Source organism: Rana temporaria, chromosome 2 (assembly GCF_905171775.1).
Source record: "Rana temporaria chromosome 2, aRanTem1.1, whole genome shotgun sequence".
In the NCBI taxonomy this organism is placed as follows: Eukaryota; Metazoa; Chordata; class Amphibia; order Anura; family Ranidae; genus Rana; species Rana temporaria.
The window spans coordinates 382,078,600-382,095,284 of record NC_053490.1 but is presented as its reverse complement, the minus strand read 5'-3'; the positions used below and the strand labels follow the sequence as shown (position 1 = coordinate 382,095,284).

The 16,685-nt window shown below is 42.8% G+C and overlaps 1 protein-coding gene across 1 annotated transcript in view; it reads left to right on the top strand.

Moving 5' to 3' along the window:
- The window catches only part of LOC120927302 (arginyl aminopeptidase), a 43,693-nt gene extending 27,236 nt beyond the window's left edge, over positions 1-16,457 (top strand). Inside the window, exons 9-11 of the mRNA XM_040337872.1 lie at positions 12,944-13,168; positions 14,000-14,142; positions 15,361-16,457. Of these exons, the coding sequence (XP_040193806.1) occupies positions 12,944-13,168; positions 14,000-14,142; positions 15,361-15,510 (518 nt within the window). The 3' untranslated portion in view covers positions 15,511-16,457. The remainder of the gene's footprint in view (positions 1-12,943; positions 13,169-13,999; positions 14,143-15,360) is intronic.
- The last annotated feature ends 228 nt before the right edge of the window (positions 16,458-16,685 follow it).

Genomic DNA, 16,685 nt, shown 5'->3' with positions numbered 1-16,685 from the left:
CTTAAACTTATTCCTGCCCAGCAGGCAGAAGAATTTTCGGATGTCCCTAAGGCCATATGTTTTACAGTAGACGCAATTAAGGATTCTATCCAGCAAGCGTCACGTTTATCGTTATCCCTTATCCATATGAGAAGACTCTTATGGTTAAAAAGCTGGGAGGCCGAGCCCCCATGCAAGAAGCTCCTGGTAGGGTTCCCCTTCCATGGAGGACGACTCTTCGGAGAAGACCTAGATAAATACATTCAAACCATTTCAAATGGCAAAAGTACTTTCTTGCCAACTAAGAGGAAGTTTCAGGGGCCTGCGTTTAAACGACAGTACTCCCCTGGGCAGGGGCCCTCTAATGCCAAACAGTATCGACGGCCTCCTGCGAGAGCAAACTTCGGCTTCAACAGCAAATCAGCAAATCAAGGACAGGCTGCTAAAGGCAGAAAGCAGTGGGTTCGCAAACCAGCAAACCCAGCCCCCAAGCCGACCTTATGAAGGGGCGCCCCCACCCACGAAGGTGGGGGGGAAGGCTGCGACTCTTTTCAGAGGTTTGGGAAGCCAGCATTCCCGACGAGTGGGTACGGTCTTCCGTGGCCACGGGCTACAAATTAGATTTCCTAAGGTTTCCTCCTCTTCATTTCCAGGAGTCGAGGATTCCAAACGATCCGGAGAAAGGAGCCGCATTAATGTCGGCATTAAATCATCTACTTTCCCAGGAAGTAATAGTAGAGGTACCAGTCCTGGAACAGGGGCTAGGTTTCTACTCCAACCTATTCATCATCCCGAAGTCCAATGGAGATGTCAGACCAATTTTGGACCTAAAGATGGTAAATACATACCTAGAGATCCGCTCATTTCGGATGGAAACCGTGCGGTCAGCAGCTACCACACTCCAAAAGGACGACTTCATGGCGTCCATAGACATAAAGGATGCCTACCTTCATCTTCCAATTTATCAGCCACATCAAAGATATCTACGCTTCATGGTGGCTTCGCGTCACTTCCAATTCGTGGCGCTTCCCTTCGGGTTGGCTACGGCCCCCCGGGTGTTCACGAAGGTCCTAGCTCCAATCCTAGCCAAACTAAGGATCCAAGGGGTCACGATCCTAGCATACCTGGACGACCTCCTAGTCATAGATCACTCGTCTCCCGGCTTGGAGCGAGCAGTGGCCCTCATGGTCCAATACCTCGAGAAGTTCGGCTGGGTCCTAAATCGAGAAAAGTCAGCTTTCCTGCCCACAAGGCAGTTGGAATATCTCGGCATGAGATTAGACACAGAACAACAAAGAGTGTTTCTACCTCTGAGGAAGGTCAAAGCCATCAAGGAATTAATCCTACTGGTTCTAAGCAAGAAGGAACCGACTATTCGCCTATGTATGAGATTACTAGGCAAGATGGTGGCCACATTCGAGGCGGTACCATATGCCCAGAGCCACACTCGCATCCTGCAGGCAGCCATCCTGTCAGCATGGAGCAGAAGGCCGCAGGCCTTGGATATCCCGTTGCCGCTCTCATCAAGAGTCCGACAAAGTCTGTGCTGGTGGTTAGACCCTCAGAATCTACTGAAGGGGAAGTCTTTCAGCCCAGTGGCTTGGAAGATAGTGACCACAGACGCCAGCCTGACGGGCTGGGGAGCAATTTTGGATGGTTGCACTCGCCAAGGTACTTGGGCAACGCCAGAGAAGCAGTTGCCCATCAACATCTTGGAGCTCAGAGCTGCTCGACTAGCCCTCAGGGCTTGGACGTCAAAATTGCAGGGGTTCCCGGTGAGAATTCAATCAGACAATGCCACGGCCGTGGCATACATAAATCACCAAGGGGGAACCAGGAGTCAAGCCGCTCAGAGAGAGGTGAGCTTGATTCTCCTATGGGCAGAGGCTCATGTGCCCTGCATATCGGCAATATTCATTCCAGGAGTGGACAACTTTCAGGCGGACTTCTTAAGCCGCCAGACTCTTTTGCCGGGGGAATGGTCTCTGCATCCACAAATCTTTCAAGCACTCTGCCAAAGATGGGGAGTGCCGGACGTGGATATCATGGCATCGAGACTCAACAAGAAGCTAGACAGGTTCATGTCCCGCTCAAGGGATCCGATGGCCTGCGGAACCGATGCGTTGGTTTGCCCTTGGCATCAGTTCAAACTTCTTTATGCGTTTCCCCCGCTCCAGTTACTACCCCGCCTGCGGCGCAGGATCCGGGTGGAGCACATACCAGTCATCCTGGTAGCTCCAGCATGGCCCAGAAGGGCATGGTACTCACTAATCTTAAAGATGGTAGTGGGAGACCCTTGGACTCTTCCTCTACGGCCAGACCTGCTATCGCAAGGTCCGATCCTCCACCCTGCCTTACGGCATCTAAATTTGACGGCCTGGAAACTGAATCCCTGATTCTCAGGGGTAGAGGTCTGTCTCAGAAAGTAATCTCTACCCTAATCAGAGCCAGGAAACCGGTCTCTAGGGTGATTTATTACAGGGTCTGGAAGGCCTATGTAGGCTGGTGTGAGTCCAAGCGATGGCTTTCTCGCAAATTTACCATCGATAGAGTATTAAGTTTTCTCCAGCTAGGAGTGGATAAAGGATTGGCATTAAGCATAATCAAAGGACAGATTTCTGCTCTGTCAGTGTGGTTTCAGCGGCCGCTGGCCACCCACTCGCTGGTTAAGACCTTCCTTCAAGGGGTCTTACGTATTAAACCTTCAGTTAAATCCCCGCTTTGCCCGTGGGATTTAAACCTTGTTCTGTCAAGTTTACAGAAACAACCGTTTGAGCCGTTGGCTGAAATTCCTTTGGTTTTACTGACAAAAAAGTTAGTATTTTTGGTCGCCATAGTTTCCGCAAGAAGAGTATCGGAACTGGCGGCCTTATCCTGTAAGGAACCATATCTTATTTTTCATAAGGACAGGGTCGTTCTCCGCCCTCATCCTTCCTTCCTACCGAAGGTTGTATCCAGTTTTCATTTGAACCAGGATTTGGTATTACCATCCTTCTTCCCTAAACCCACTTCCAGAAAGGAAGGGTTGCTGCATACCTTGGATATCGTCAGGGCCATGAAGGCCTATCTTAAAGCTACAAAGAAGATCCGGAAAACAGATGTGCTGTTCGTATTACCGGATGGGCCCAAGAAGGGGCAGGCAGCTGCAAAGTCCACCATTTCTAGGTGGATTAAGCAATTAATCACTCAGGCCTACGGCTTGAAAGGGTTGCCTCCTCCAGTATCATTAAAGGCTCATTCTACTAGGGCCATGGGCGCCTCCTGGGCAGCACACCACCAGATCTCTATGGCTCAAGTTTGCAAGGCGGCAACCTGGTCTTCTGTCCACACGTTTACAAAGTTCTACCAGTTGGACGTAAGAAGGAATTCTGATACAGCCTTTGGGCAGGCAGTGCTGCAGTTTGAGACCCTCGGAATCCGGGGGCTCCTCTTTTTTGAGTTAAATTTAAAATTTAAGATTATTTTTCTCAACTAAGTTGGATTTATTATGATTTGAGTATTCTCTAAATTAAATCCTTTTGTCTTGGAGATGTTCTCCCTCCCCTCATTGTGAGCATTGCTTTGGGACATCCCATATAGTAATGAATATGCCGCTCTGTGTCCCGTGATGTACGATAAAGAAAAAGGGATTTTTAATACAGCTTACCTGTAAAATCCTTTTCTTGGAGTACATCACGGGACACAGAGCTCCCACCCCTCTTTTTGGGGACCATTTTGGGAGGCATACTGCTTGCTACAAAACTGAGGTACTCCTCCTATGGGAGGGGGTTATATAGGGAGGGGCATTTCCTGTTTGAGATTGCCAGTGTCAACACCTGAAGGTACTCCATATAACCCATATAGTAATGAATATGCCGCTCTGTGTCCCGTGATGTACTCCAAGAAAAGGATTTTACAGGTAAGCTGTATTAAAAATCCCTTTTTCTCCTACGCCTTCCAGGACGGCACACCAGAGATAAGGGCTCCTCCCACAGGAAACACAATCAATTGACAAGTTTGTTATAAGTTCCCACCCACCCCCTTGCTCCTCAGTATTTTGATTGTGTTTCTCCCGAACACAGCGGCACGTTTGTTGTTTTATATTACCTGGAGACGGTGAGGTCGAAGGGTACCCCTGTTGAGGCAGGTTCAGGGAGGCCGGGGAGAGCTGAACTAACCTGTTGGCTTCGGTCGCTCACAGGTCGCCACAAAGATATGCATGGGCGCTCTGAGCTGTGGTGAAAAAGCCATCGTCCCTCTGCAAAAAAGCCGCCACGATACTGCTCTCTCCTTCCTGGGGGGGTTGCCACTAAGGAGCATTGCGCTCCAAGCCTCTCTCTGAGAGAAACGGGAACCGCGCCACCGGAGCGTGGGCGTTTCCTTACAGGGCAACCCGGAAGTGACGCTTCGGCGTGGAGAGCAGCGTGGAGCGGTGGGGTCGGCGGCGGATAAACCCTAACACAGGTACCGGCAAGCCAAGGACCCAGCCAACCTCCTCATGGAACAGGAGGAGAGGAAGGCAAATGTGACTGCAGGCAGATCCAGGTCGGGGTGTGGTGAGTACTAATCCCCCTTGGAAAGGGAGGAGGAAAGGGAGTGAGAGCTCCTGGCTTTCAGGGGTCTGGGATCCCGGAGCCAGCCAGAACAGGCTGGAGTTTACCTCTCAACACCCTTTCCCCTCCCCAGTACAAACCTGCAGTCCTAGGGGAGGACAGAGTAAAGTGTATATCTCTTGTCTTTAATCTCCCCAGCGGAGCCCAGGAGACCCAAATAAACAATCTCCTGCCGCTACAGGGCAAAGCTCCTCTAAAAATAAATGTGTGGGTACTGTAAGGATAAATTCCCACCCAAAACCCCTTTGCTAAGAATCTTTTAAAAAACTTTCCGTGTAGCCACCAGGCAGCCAGTAACTTAAGGTCTGACATAGAGGAGCTTATCCCTAGAGAGGACACATCCTCCCAGGAAGGCCTTGTCTGAATGGGATCTAGTGCCCTTCCCCCCGCTTTCACAGTCATTCCCTCTAGTCCAGTAAAGGAAACTAAGGAAGACAGGGAGGTTAAGGGGGAGCCGAGCAGAATAGGACGCCCCATTCACCCTAGTGGATCTGGGGGGACTTCTGCAGGGAAAAATTGGCCTCTGAGGACCTTATGGAAGTCCCTAGAATAATCTCATATAAAGGCCTGAGCAAGGCTCAATCCAGGGTGGTGGTTTTTTTATCCACTCCATTAATCCCTAAAGGATTAGAGCCAACTGCCATGAACCTGACAGCTTACAATGGTGCTGTTAGAGGTTTTTAGCCCCGCAAAAACCTACCTCCTAAACTCTTAAAGGGGGGTGGACAGGCACTCATAGGGGACATCTTAAATGTATATATATTACCCTTGAGGAGGTTGCTTATTAGTGGCAACATCTTCCCAAGTTCCAACAGGTGTCTGATTGCCTATCATCTCCTCCTTACACTGCTACTATATCTATCAGTGTATAAGAGTTAATCAATAAACCTCTGGTGGCTTAGGCAACAAAACCACCAGGGCTGTATGAGAAGCAGAAAATGTGAGCCTGAAACCCTTAATTAAGAGTTTTTTTTCTCTGCAAACCTCTGTGCTAAGGCTATGAAAATTAGCCTGTATTTAGTATGAAGCCCTAACAGGTGTCTGATTGCCTCCAGCCTAAGATTGTGATCAACTCTGCATTAGAGATCTAATTGATCGCTGGGTCTGTGCTCGTTAAGACCTTAAAGGCCTGGACTCGCTCCCACCTGTGTGTATGGATCAGCTACAACTACTCAGACTTATGCATGGTAAAATAGCAGCTACCACTATTGTGGTATGATCACACACCTCAGACTTCCATTATTGGAACTACCATATTCCTCCACTGAGGGAAGGATTAGTATCTGGAGTTCAGGCTCTGCCTAGGATAGATTGTTGGCCTGACCGCATCAGAAATGCTATCCTATGGCTCACTAGAAATGCATAATGTTGATTATGTAATGGCACACAGCTGCTTACCAAAACGCATAACATTGATATGTTGGTAACACTTCTATTATATAACCATACACCATTGCTATTCAGAAATGCTCAACATAGTTTACTGATAGTAATATTTCTGTGGGTTATGCGACTTTACAAGGTTGCTAGTCAGAAACGCACAACATTGGAAGTTTATCTTGTGTCTTTTCTGTTATATAAATATCCTATGGTTCATCAGAAATGCATAATATTGACTATGTAATGTTACACTACTGCTTATCAGAAACACATGTCTTTGAGTGACTGATAGCGACATTTCTGCTGGTTATATGACTGTACAATTTTGCTAATCAAGAAAACGCACAATATTGTAGTGGATATTTATGTAGGTTAAGTGACCGTACACGGTGGCTATTCAGATATGCACTGAATTAAGCTTTCAGTTGCTAGTGACATTTCTGTTGATTAGATGACCCTACAAGGTTGCATTAAGTAACACATTAAGTGGTCAGCAACATTCTGTTGGTCATATAACTGTACAAGTTTCTAATCAAAAAATGCATAACATTGTATTGCTGGGAATGACACTTCTGTGGGTTCAGTAACTGTATACTGTTGCTATTCAGAAACGCACAGCGTTGAGCTTTTGGCTAGTGACTTTTCTGTTGAGTGGCCGACAACATTCTGTGGTATAGCTGTGCAGGTTCTCTAATCAAAAAATACACAGCATTACTGGCAGAAACGCACAGCATTGAGTTTTTACTAAGTGACATTTCTGCCGGGTATATGACGGGGTTGTCTTGTTAAACAGAAATGCACAATGTTATTGTTGGTAACGTTTCTGTCTTAGGTCCCATACCCTGTTAATGATTTGAAGTGTGTTGGTGCCACTCTCTGGTCATGACTGCAGGTGGTCTAGCACCAGCAATACACAGTTGGGGGGCACATATGTCTTTTTGTGTGGTCATACTGGCTATGCGACTGCTTTTTCGTGACCATCGAAAATGCGCAAGAGGTGTTAGTAATTTTTCTGTTGGTTATAGGACCGTACTGCGGTCGGTATCAGGAATACACAACACTGAAGCTGTCCTTGTCTTCCTGTTTTTGAACCTATTACCTTAGTTTGCTGTACATCAGAAAAACACAGCATTGGAAGGTGCCCGTGTCTTCTGTGTTTAATTACTCAGAAAAACGCCATAATTGCTATTGTCCTTTCAGTTGGATGAAGGACCCTAACCTATTAAGCATCAGAAGCTCACATTGGAGCCTCTGTCCCTTCCCTTTGCTTAGGTTACATGGTATCTTATTACATATTAGAAATACACAACATTCTAAGTTTGATTTGTGTCTTCTTTGTCCTACAGGTGACTGTATATCAGAAAATATAACAGTGAAAGCTGGGTGTGTCTTCCTGTTTTGATGTTCCATATTAAACCTAAGCTGGCTACCCTTCAGAAATTTAAGATTTATGACCTGTATGTCTGTGATATTAATTATATATCTGTCACTTTATTTCAGACCTTATTTTCCATACACATGGAAGGAACAGGATTTCTGATGGCAAAAGATTCAGTCCTTTACATCTAGGCATGCCAGAGACATGCCCTAGACCGGAACCCAGTAGGGTTATAGGACACTAGAAGAAGGTCATAAAAATCACCTATCATGGTTATAAAAAAAGAGGGGTTACGCTGTTAGGAATTGGTTGCTTGAGGATACAACATCAGAGCTTATCTGACTAGTTCACCCAATCCGATAAATTTACAGCTCGGTATGTATCCTTCAGGTCACCCCATTGGACGAACTGGATGTGACTAACCAATATTCGTTTCTTACTCCTACTATAGAACTAACCCTATGGTAGGGATCTGCTTAACTTGGCACTCTCTGGTGCCTGGAGTAGATTATGCACTCCGTGTATTTACAAAATATTGTATTTCGTTGGCGTGCGGCACTCACGTAATTTGCCCTGAGAGTGTAGGGCGAATTGTGCCTGCGGGTTGTGCACAGGGGTGCTGTGGAGAGTTGCTTCCCCTGATACCTTTTGTTTTATATGCCAAAAAAATGCAGTGGTTACTCGCAGTTCTTACCAGGCTCCTTCATGCATAGTTTAACGCATCTGCCAGCAGGACTATAAGGAGCTGGGGGATATAGAACAGATTCACATCTGACATGTCAGCATTCAGATGGGAAGAGAACCAGAAGTTGGAAATGACCAGGGGGTGATTGGACCTACTTGCCAACAGGCTTGCATAGCAGCCGTTTTTGACCTGTCTAGCAGTGTGCGTTGGAGACAGGGGGTTGGTCGGCACAAGTGGGCGGGCGCAGGAGTGAGCCACGCCAAGACATCCTGTGGACCTGACACTGACCAGTAGGTGTCCTCTCTATAGAGGCACATGCATTCTGATGAATGGAGGGGGGCAGGTGAACTGAAGGGGAACCACCCCTCCTTGAAGGTGCAGGAACACACCAAATGCCCTACTTGGGTACATACCTGCCCAGTCATTTGAGTCCAGGGAATAAGCTTTCCATAATCTAGTATCCTTGAGTGGGTTGATTTCCTTGTTTCACCATGACTATGGCGGACAAGAAGGGGACCCACAAGGATTGTCCGTCAGGAGACCCTTTTTTTCTAAACCATTCTCCTGAACCGACCACTGGCTTGTAACCAGATGTTTTTTTGGTCGATCAGAGTAGTTCCTTGTGCCACAGAACAAATCTCTGATTAAACTTTTTGATGGTCCTATGCAGCAATTGCAGACATTATTGACCACGATGGCTAGAATATTGGCACAGCCAATCCTTCTATCTTAAATAATTCACAGGCTCTCAGATTTTTCTTTGAGAGCACATGCCACCTAGGTCCTGCATCCGAAATGGAGACAGGGACATAGGTGGAGCGGACCTGCAGGTCAATTACATGATCCAGCTAGGATACCTTCATCACACACTAGGTAGTGTAGGTGGTGAAACAAAGTCAGACTCTGACATTTAGCAGAAAGACCTTGCAGGCAAGGGTCCCACCCTAAAGTAGGCCTGAGTTCTTTTATATCCTCTCTGGTGTGCCGTCCTGGAAGGCGTAGGAGAAAACCTACGTTAGATCTACCGGTAACGGTATTTCTACGAGCCTTCCAGGACGGCAGGCCTACTACCCACCCTATGTAAAGAAAGGTAAGCTATACACTAAATGGTAAGTACCGATGGGGTGCCCCTTGTGAACCAGTTCAAGATTACTTTATTAAATACTGAGGAGCAAGGGGGTGGGTGGGAACTTATAACAAACTTGTCAATTGATTGTGTTTCCTGTGGGAGGAGCCCTTATCTCTGGTGTGCCGTCCTGGAAGGCTCGTAGAAATACCGTTACCGGTAGATCTAACGTAGGTTTTTTTCATTGGAAGCTAGATTAGAGTTTTTTGCATCCTCAGGCCATTGGTGAGCCTTTGTGCCAGCTGACAAACCAAGGCAGGCTACTATAGATGTTGCGTTTTTTTTTTTTTTTTTTTTTTTTTTTTAACCAGTGGGTTAATTGAAAAAAAAAAAAAATAGATCAACACACGTTATTCCAAAGATACCATAGAGAGTTTGTGTTCTAGTTATGTTTTTAAATTTCTTTGAGCTACTCCTACTGGGATAGAAAAACGTATTGTCCAATCGGTAATAAAAGGCAGTCCTTCAGGCACACAGTCCTTCTTTTTTGTTTTTGTTTTTCCTTTTGTCTGTGGTGGCTCTATCTCTAAGGGGGTAAATCCTCTCTGAAAAATGTATGCTGTTTTGTGGCTATTGGGATCCCTTTTAGTGGAAAAGCAGCAGACCCATTACCTTCTCCTTGGCTGGGTTCCAGGGCCACTGACTGTGCTATGCACCTGCATGGTGACATCAGTGCTTCACAGGTTAGCAGTAAGATTGTAATGCTGCTATATCCTTTGTTTTTAGTGGAGGCTAGTCAGGACAGATCGCCTTAATATTGGAACAGGGCACTGTAGACAGTCTTATGGGTCACAACTGGTGGGTGTTGGAATATTGAGCCTATGTACTTGTGGTCATTTGGTTCTTTTTGTTGGTTTATTTTGCCCAGAGAAGGACAAAGGTGCTGCTCCTAAAAAGAAATGCCCAGGCTATGCTGTAAAGCAGGGGTCTCAAACTGGCGGCCCTCCAGCTGTTGCGAAACTACAAGTCCCATGAGGCATTGCAAGGCTGACAGTTACAAGCATGACTCCCACAAGCAGAGGCATGATGGGACTTGTAGTTTAACAACAGCTGGAGGGCCGCCAGTTTGAGACCCATGCTGTAAAGGATCAAATTATTCTAAGCCACTGTGTCATTCTTACATTGGATGTGATCTTAAGGAAAATTGGCTGCAGTATGCACTAGGTTTATTTACTCAGTCAAAGAAGAATTGGCTTCCACTTTTCATATTTTCCGATCTGTTGTCTAATATGCAGGACACAACTAACCTTTCAATCTGCCGTCTGGTTTGGGAGAGAAGAGAAGGGAAATTGGGTCAGTTATGACGACCAGGATGATTCTGCCAGAACTTCCAAGTTTAAGTTGTCCTTGGAAAAGGTAGATTAACTGCCATTTACAGGACATTGGAGTTTTTCCTCCTGAATATCCAATTCTCAAGACATGATCAGATGTGTCGGGGGCTGCAAACTTATGTTATTATGTAATTAGGTTTAAGTATTTAGGAATTACCGTATTTATCGGCGTATAACACACACCCCAATTTTAAGAGGGAATTTTCAATTGGCGAATACGATGAGTACAATATATAAAATTACATACCCTTACTTGATGAAATTAAAAATGAAATCAAGAGAGTAATGTACAGACCCCTATCATGGATAGGGAGGATTATTACTGTGAAGATGATATTGTTGACAAAGATTTTATATAAGTTCCAAATGGTACCTATATCACTGTCGCAATCCTTATTTTTTTCACTAAGAAACATTATAACGAGATTTATCTGACTAAATAAGAAACCAAGAATTTTATTAGCGGTACTCAAACAAGGGAAAAAACAAGGCGGGTTAGCAGTACCAGACATTAAATAATATTAGGCAGTGGTGATATCCAGAGTAGTGGAATGGACTAGGAGACAAAGTAAAAAAAAAATGGTGAAACTAGAGAACACAATGAGTGAGGCACATCTAAGAAATATAGTTTGGAATCCCCCACAATTTAGAAAATTAGGCGACAATACACATGCACTGACTTTAAATGCACTAAAAATTTGGGATGCAATTTACAAAAAAGTAATGGCAGATGTAATTCACCTTTTAATTCTATTGAAAGATGATGATGATTTTCCATCTGGTAAAGGAGTAATAGGAGGAAATTGGATAATAAGTGAGAATGCACAATTAAGAGACATAATTAGTAGGGTAAAGTTTTACCATTTCAAGAGTTGAAACACAAACCGGAATTTAGATTGATAAATGAATGGCAGTATCTACAGCTGAGGCACTTTGTCAAGCAATTACCCCAGCCAATAAGATCTGAGATGGATTTAATGCCGCTAAAGCGGCTTTGCATTACAGAAAACACAAGAGGTAATATATCTCGAATTTATAAAATACTGCTGGCGGGGAAACAGCTGGAGATCCCGCTATTCATAATTAAATGGGAAAGGGAATTGCGGTCACATATAGATAAAGCCACTATTAGTAAAATCCTAAATTTAACCCACAGCTCAGCAGTAGACACTAGAACTGTCAAAATGAATTATAAATGCCTGACAAAATCAGTAGGTACCAACTGGGAAAATCCGCGGAGTGCTGGTGAGGATGCAAGGTATTGGGAACGATGGCTCATTTATGGTGGGACTGCCCAAAAATTTGGTGAGGTGGTACACCTCCTAGATGGTTAAATCGGAAGTAAATAGGATACAGAGTCTGTAAGTGAGTGAATTGTATCTTATGTAATTTTATATTTTTTGTATCCGTGTACTATTGATAAAATAAAGAATAAAAAAAGATATATATTTATTTTTTAGGGTTTATAAATGCTTTAAGTATCTTTTAAAGGTCCAGCTCTTGGGCCTGGTACACACATGTGCACAGAGGTGAAATTTTCTGCACACGTTCTCCAAGGGCACAAAGAAAACCATTGTTCTCTGTGCCCTGTTCACATAACAACACTGGTATCATGTGCAGATTTTGCAAGTCTCTGCAATTTCTGAATGTGAATTTGACTAGAGCAGGTGTCTGCAAACTATGGCCCTCCAATTGTTCAGGAACTACACTTCCCATCATGTCTGTCAGTTTTACAATGCCTCAGGGGACGTGTAGTTCCACAACAGCTGGAGAGCCATAGTTTGGAGCTCCCTGGACAAGAGCATTGGCTAAATCTTGAGCCACTTGGTCAAATTTCTCCATGTTTGTACAGGATTACTGCTTGGCCACGACCAAGCCTTTGGGAGGAAGGTCTGCCCCCCCCTTTAGGTGGTAAGCTTTTGCTCTCCCCTCAGGGGCTGTCCTGGAAAATGACAGGGGGGCAATCCAGAGTGCACCTACAGGTAACTAACTCTATTTCCAGTAGTCTTCCAGAACAGGACGATCCCTCCCTATCTTATGGATTGTGTTTTTTTTTTTTTTTTTTTTATTTATTTATATGCTGGTGTATTTTTCAGTGTCACCCTTTCGGTTTTCATATAAACTGAACTGTGCCTGGAGGACTGATGTTTTTTTTTCTAAATTTAAGCTATGTGTTTTTCTGTCCCAGTGGGAGCAGCTCTATCTCTCAGGGGCTAGACTCCTGGAAATCGTTACAGGTAAGCCTAACTTATGATTTTTAAGTGGACTTGCCATTTCACTTATTCAGGGAGATTGTTAACGTGGTGTGCTTCCAATTGCAATCAACTTCATTAATTACAGCTAGTGGGATTGTTCAGTCTACCACCAGATCTGTTGGCATCTTTAGTTTTTTTTGCTGCCAAGCAGTAGTTTGTATGTAGTATTCGAATTCTCTTTAAATACACATCACTGAAGGTTTTTCTTTTACTTCAGGCCTGGAATTTCACCATTGGCTAGATACCCCTGGTTGGCCTGCCTTCTTGCCAGACCTATCTTCTGGCACTTCGCTCATGAAACCAGCTGATGAGTTGGCTGATCTCTGGTCATCTTCTCCACTGAATATGCAAGCTATTGAAAAAATGGATGTTTCTTCTTGGAAAACCTATCAAATGGTCTACTTTTTGGATCGGGTCCTTGCAAAGTCTCCTCTACCGCCTGGTAAGAAAGAGTTGCGTTAAACCGTAACTAAACCCCACAAAATGTAAGTTTCCCAAAACTGTTACATTCAACTCATGACGTGAATGAGGAGTAAAGTAATGGCACACTTGTGAGTTAAATAACTGTTTCAAATATAACATGCACTTGATGGCAACCAATAAATGGTAGGAATTTACAGAATCTATATATATATATATAAACTCAACGTGTGTGTGTGTATGTATGTTCCAGCATCACGTCCAAACGGCTAAAGATATTAACATGAAACTTGGCACACATGTTACTTATATGTCAGCAACAAACATAGGATAGGTGGTTTAACCCTTACCCACCCCCATTTGCCATGGTCGGGGTTTTTCTTTAAAGTCGCATTCAACTCTATGGGAAATACATGTTACTTCATAGCTTCAAAACGGCTGTAGATATTTCGATAACACTTGGTCACATGTTACTTATATGTCCACTTAAACTATAGGATAGTTAATTTATCCCTTAACTACCCCCATTTGTGAGGGTCGGGGTTTTTGTTTAAAGTCCCATGCAAATCAATGGGAAATGTATGTTCCCACATAACTTCTGTACGCCTGGAGATATTTCAATAATACCTGGTACACATTACTTATATGCCAAATAAAAATATATGACAGTTAAATTAACCCTTACCTACACCCTTATATAAAAGATGGGTATATTTTATATTACTATGATTTTCCTCCCCAAAAGGTTAAGATAGGAAGACCGGGCAACGCCGGGTATTCAGCTAGTAGTATAAAGTAAAAGGCAGTCTGCTGAAGCTTAATTTATTTACATTTCTTATCCTATTTTACAAAGGTAACGTGGAAGAGCTTGGAAAATATTACATAAAGATTTCAGAAGCCACCAATGCTGAACTCCGTCTTCGCTGGGCTCAAATTGTGCTGAAAAATGATTACCAGGATCATTTTTCTAAAGTCCGTGACTTCTTGTACTCTCAGGTATGTAAGTGGGAAATGTAGCCAACATATAGTAGGAGAAATTAAAAGAACAGCCCCACACAATGATGTTCCCATCTCCAAACCTCCCTGTTGGTATGGTGCGTTTTTAGGGTGATGTGCAGTGCCATTTGATCTCAAAACAAAGTTTTGTATTATCACATCCAAAGAGTTAAATTTTGGTCTCATCTGACCAGACTATATTCTCCCAGGATTTCACAGGCTTGTATAAATGTTGTGCAGCAAACTTTAAATGAGCTTCAACATGCTTCTTCCTCGCCAAAGTCTTGCATGGTAAGTGTGCATACGGGCCAACTCATTTTTGTCATTTTTTTTTTTTTACCTGCTAATTCCAAGTCTTTCTGAAGCTCTCCACAAGTGTTCCTTGGCTCTTGAACAACTCTTCTGATTCTTTTCACTCCTCTGTCAGAAATCTTGTGAAGAGCACCTGGTAGTGGCCAGTTTATGGTAAAATTATGTACTTTCCACTTCTGGATTATGGCCCCCACAGTGCTCACTGGAACTTTTTAGATGTTTAGAAATTCCTCTGTAACCAATGCAATCGGTATGCTTTGCAAAAATAAGGATGCAAAGGTTTTGCGAGAGAGAGCTTTGCTTTTACCCATCGTGAGATGTTTCTTGTGTCTCAGTAGGCTCAGTAGTTGAGACTGAACCAGCTGATATTTTTTACTGACGAGGGGCAGGATTGCTTTCTAATTACTGATAGATTTCAGCTGGGGTCTTGGCTTTCCATGCAATTTTGCACCTCCCTTTCTTTGTGTTCAATACTTTTTCCTTGTGCCATTCCATTTTATTAAACATAACCTATTTGTTTTTTGGTGTCTTAGTTTGTATGGATTGCATGGGTTGTTACTGAAGTGGTAAAAACGTCATGTCAATAGCATTTTTCAGAAATTATATTTACCTAGAAAAATGGTGACGTGTTAAATACTTATTATATTCACTGTATAAAGTGTACAAGCAAAAAGTCCAGCATTCTGAAGAATTTGTGTTCCTACTCAGAAGTATTAAATTCAAGCAGCTTGCATGTTCACGGAAAGGTCAGCAATGGAAACCACTTTATTTTTTACGGTCTCATCGGGTTGGTTACATCACTAGTAACATTTTTACCACCTAGTTTGAGACCGATTAATATTGGTATCATCTCATTCGTGTTATTTCTGATGTCCTGATGAACATATTTTCTCATTGTGCTTCCAGGGAAAACAGAAGTACACATTGCCATTATACCGTGCTATGAAAGCTGGATCAGAGGCCGCTCGTGCTCTAGCCACAGAAACTTTCCACCAGACATCTCCACAGCTTCATCACAATGTCCACAGTTATGTGAAAAAAATCCTGGGAGTGTGAAAAACATTACATAAGATGAAGACACCAAAAACGCACAGTAATTTTTACTACACTCAACATCCATCTCCTGGCATACAGAAATAGATTTTTATAGCTTGGCAATTACATTTAAAATTGTTTAATGAAACTTCAATCAATACTGTGCTGGTAGCATTTAAAAAATATAAAGTTGTTAAACATTTATATAGGGTGATCCTGCATTTAAAATGTAATTCCACACATACATCTACACTTCTTTTTTTTTTTATTATTGCAAAAAGAGGGCTTTTTAATATTACAGAACTGGCTAGAACTCATCACTATGTCAATAGCTTACATATGTATAATTGGGAACAGAACAGCTGCAAGAATATCATATTGTATCATTTGCTTTATATGAATACGAAGGAAAAAGGTTGGATGCACAATAAAAGTTGACATTACTGGCACACATTTTATATTTTGAACAAGCAGATTAGCACTTAACATATCATTTTATTATGGATAAGGTAGTGGTGTAAAACGTAAACCTTTCATGAGATGTGTAGGGACTGCTCATCTACAAATACAAGACACCTGACTGTTATGTTGAACCACTGGCTTTAAAACTTTGATTCAGTAACCAGAACAAGGATACAGAACAGGCAAGTCACGTTCTTATTTTGCGTACCTAATTGCTGTATTACAATAAGGCAGCTAACATTTTCACAAGGAGGGGTGGACAATGGCTCACTCGATGTCGCTCTCCTGATGGGTTTATTTTAAGCCCTCATCTTCCTGGGGTCCTTCAATTTATTTAAATACCATCAACAATGTATTCCCAATTTATCAAATGTATTTTATGACTACTGCTATTTTGTATTTTTCATTTCTATGATTCTCTTTTTGAGATAATCAATGTGCACTATAGGGGTAGTTTTTTTCAATTTTGTATATTTTGAACAAATTGCATTAAAGCTTTTGATGTGAGTTTTGTTTTTGTAATACTTTTAAAGTGTGTGTTGTTGTTGTTGTGTTTTTTTTTTTAATAAAATAAAATTATATATATATATATATATATATATATATATATATATATATATATATATATATATATATATATATATATATATATTCTCAGTACAGACCAAAAGTTTGGACACACCTTCTCATTCGAAGAGTTTTCTTTATTTTCATGACTATGAAAATTGTAGATT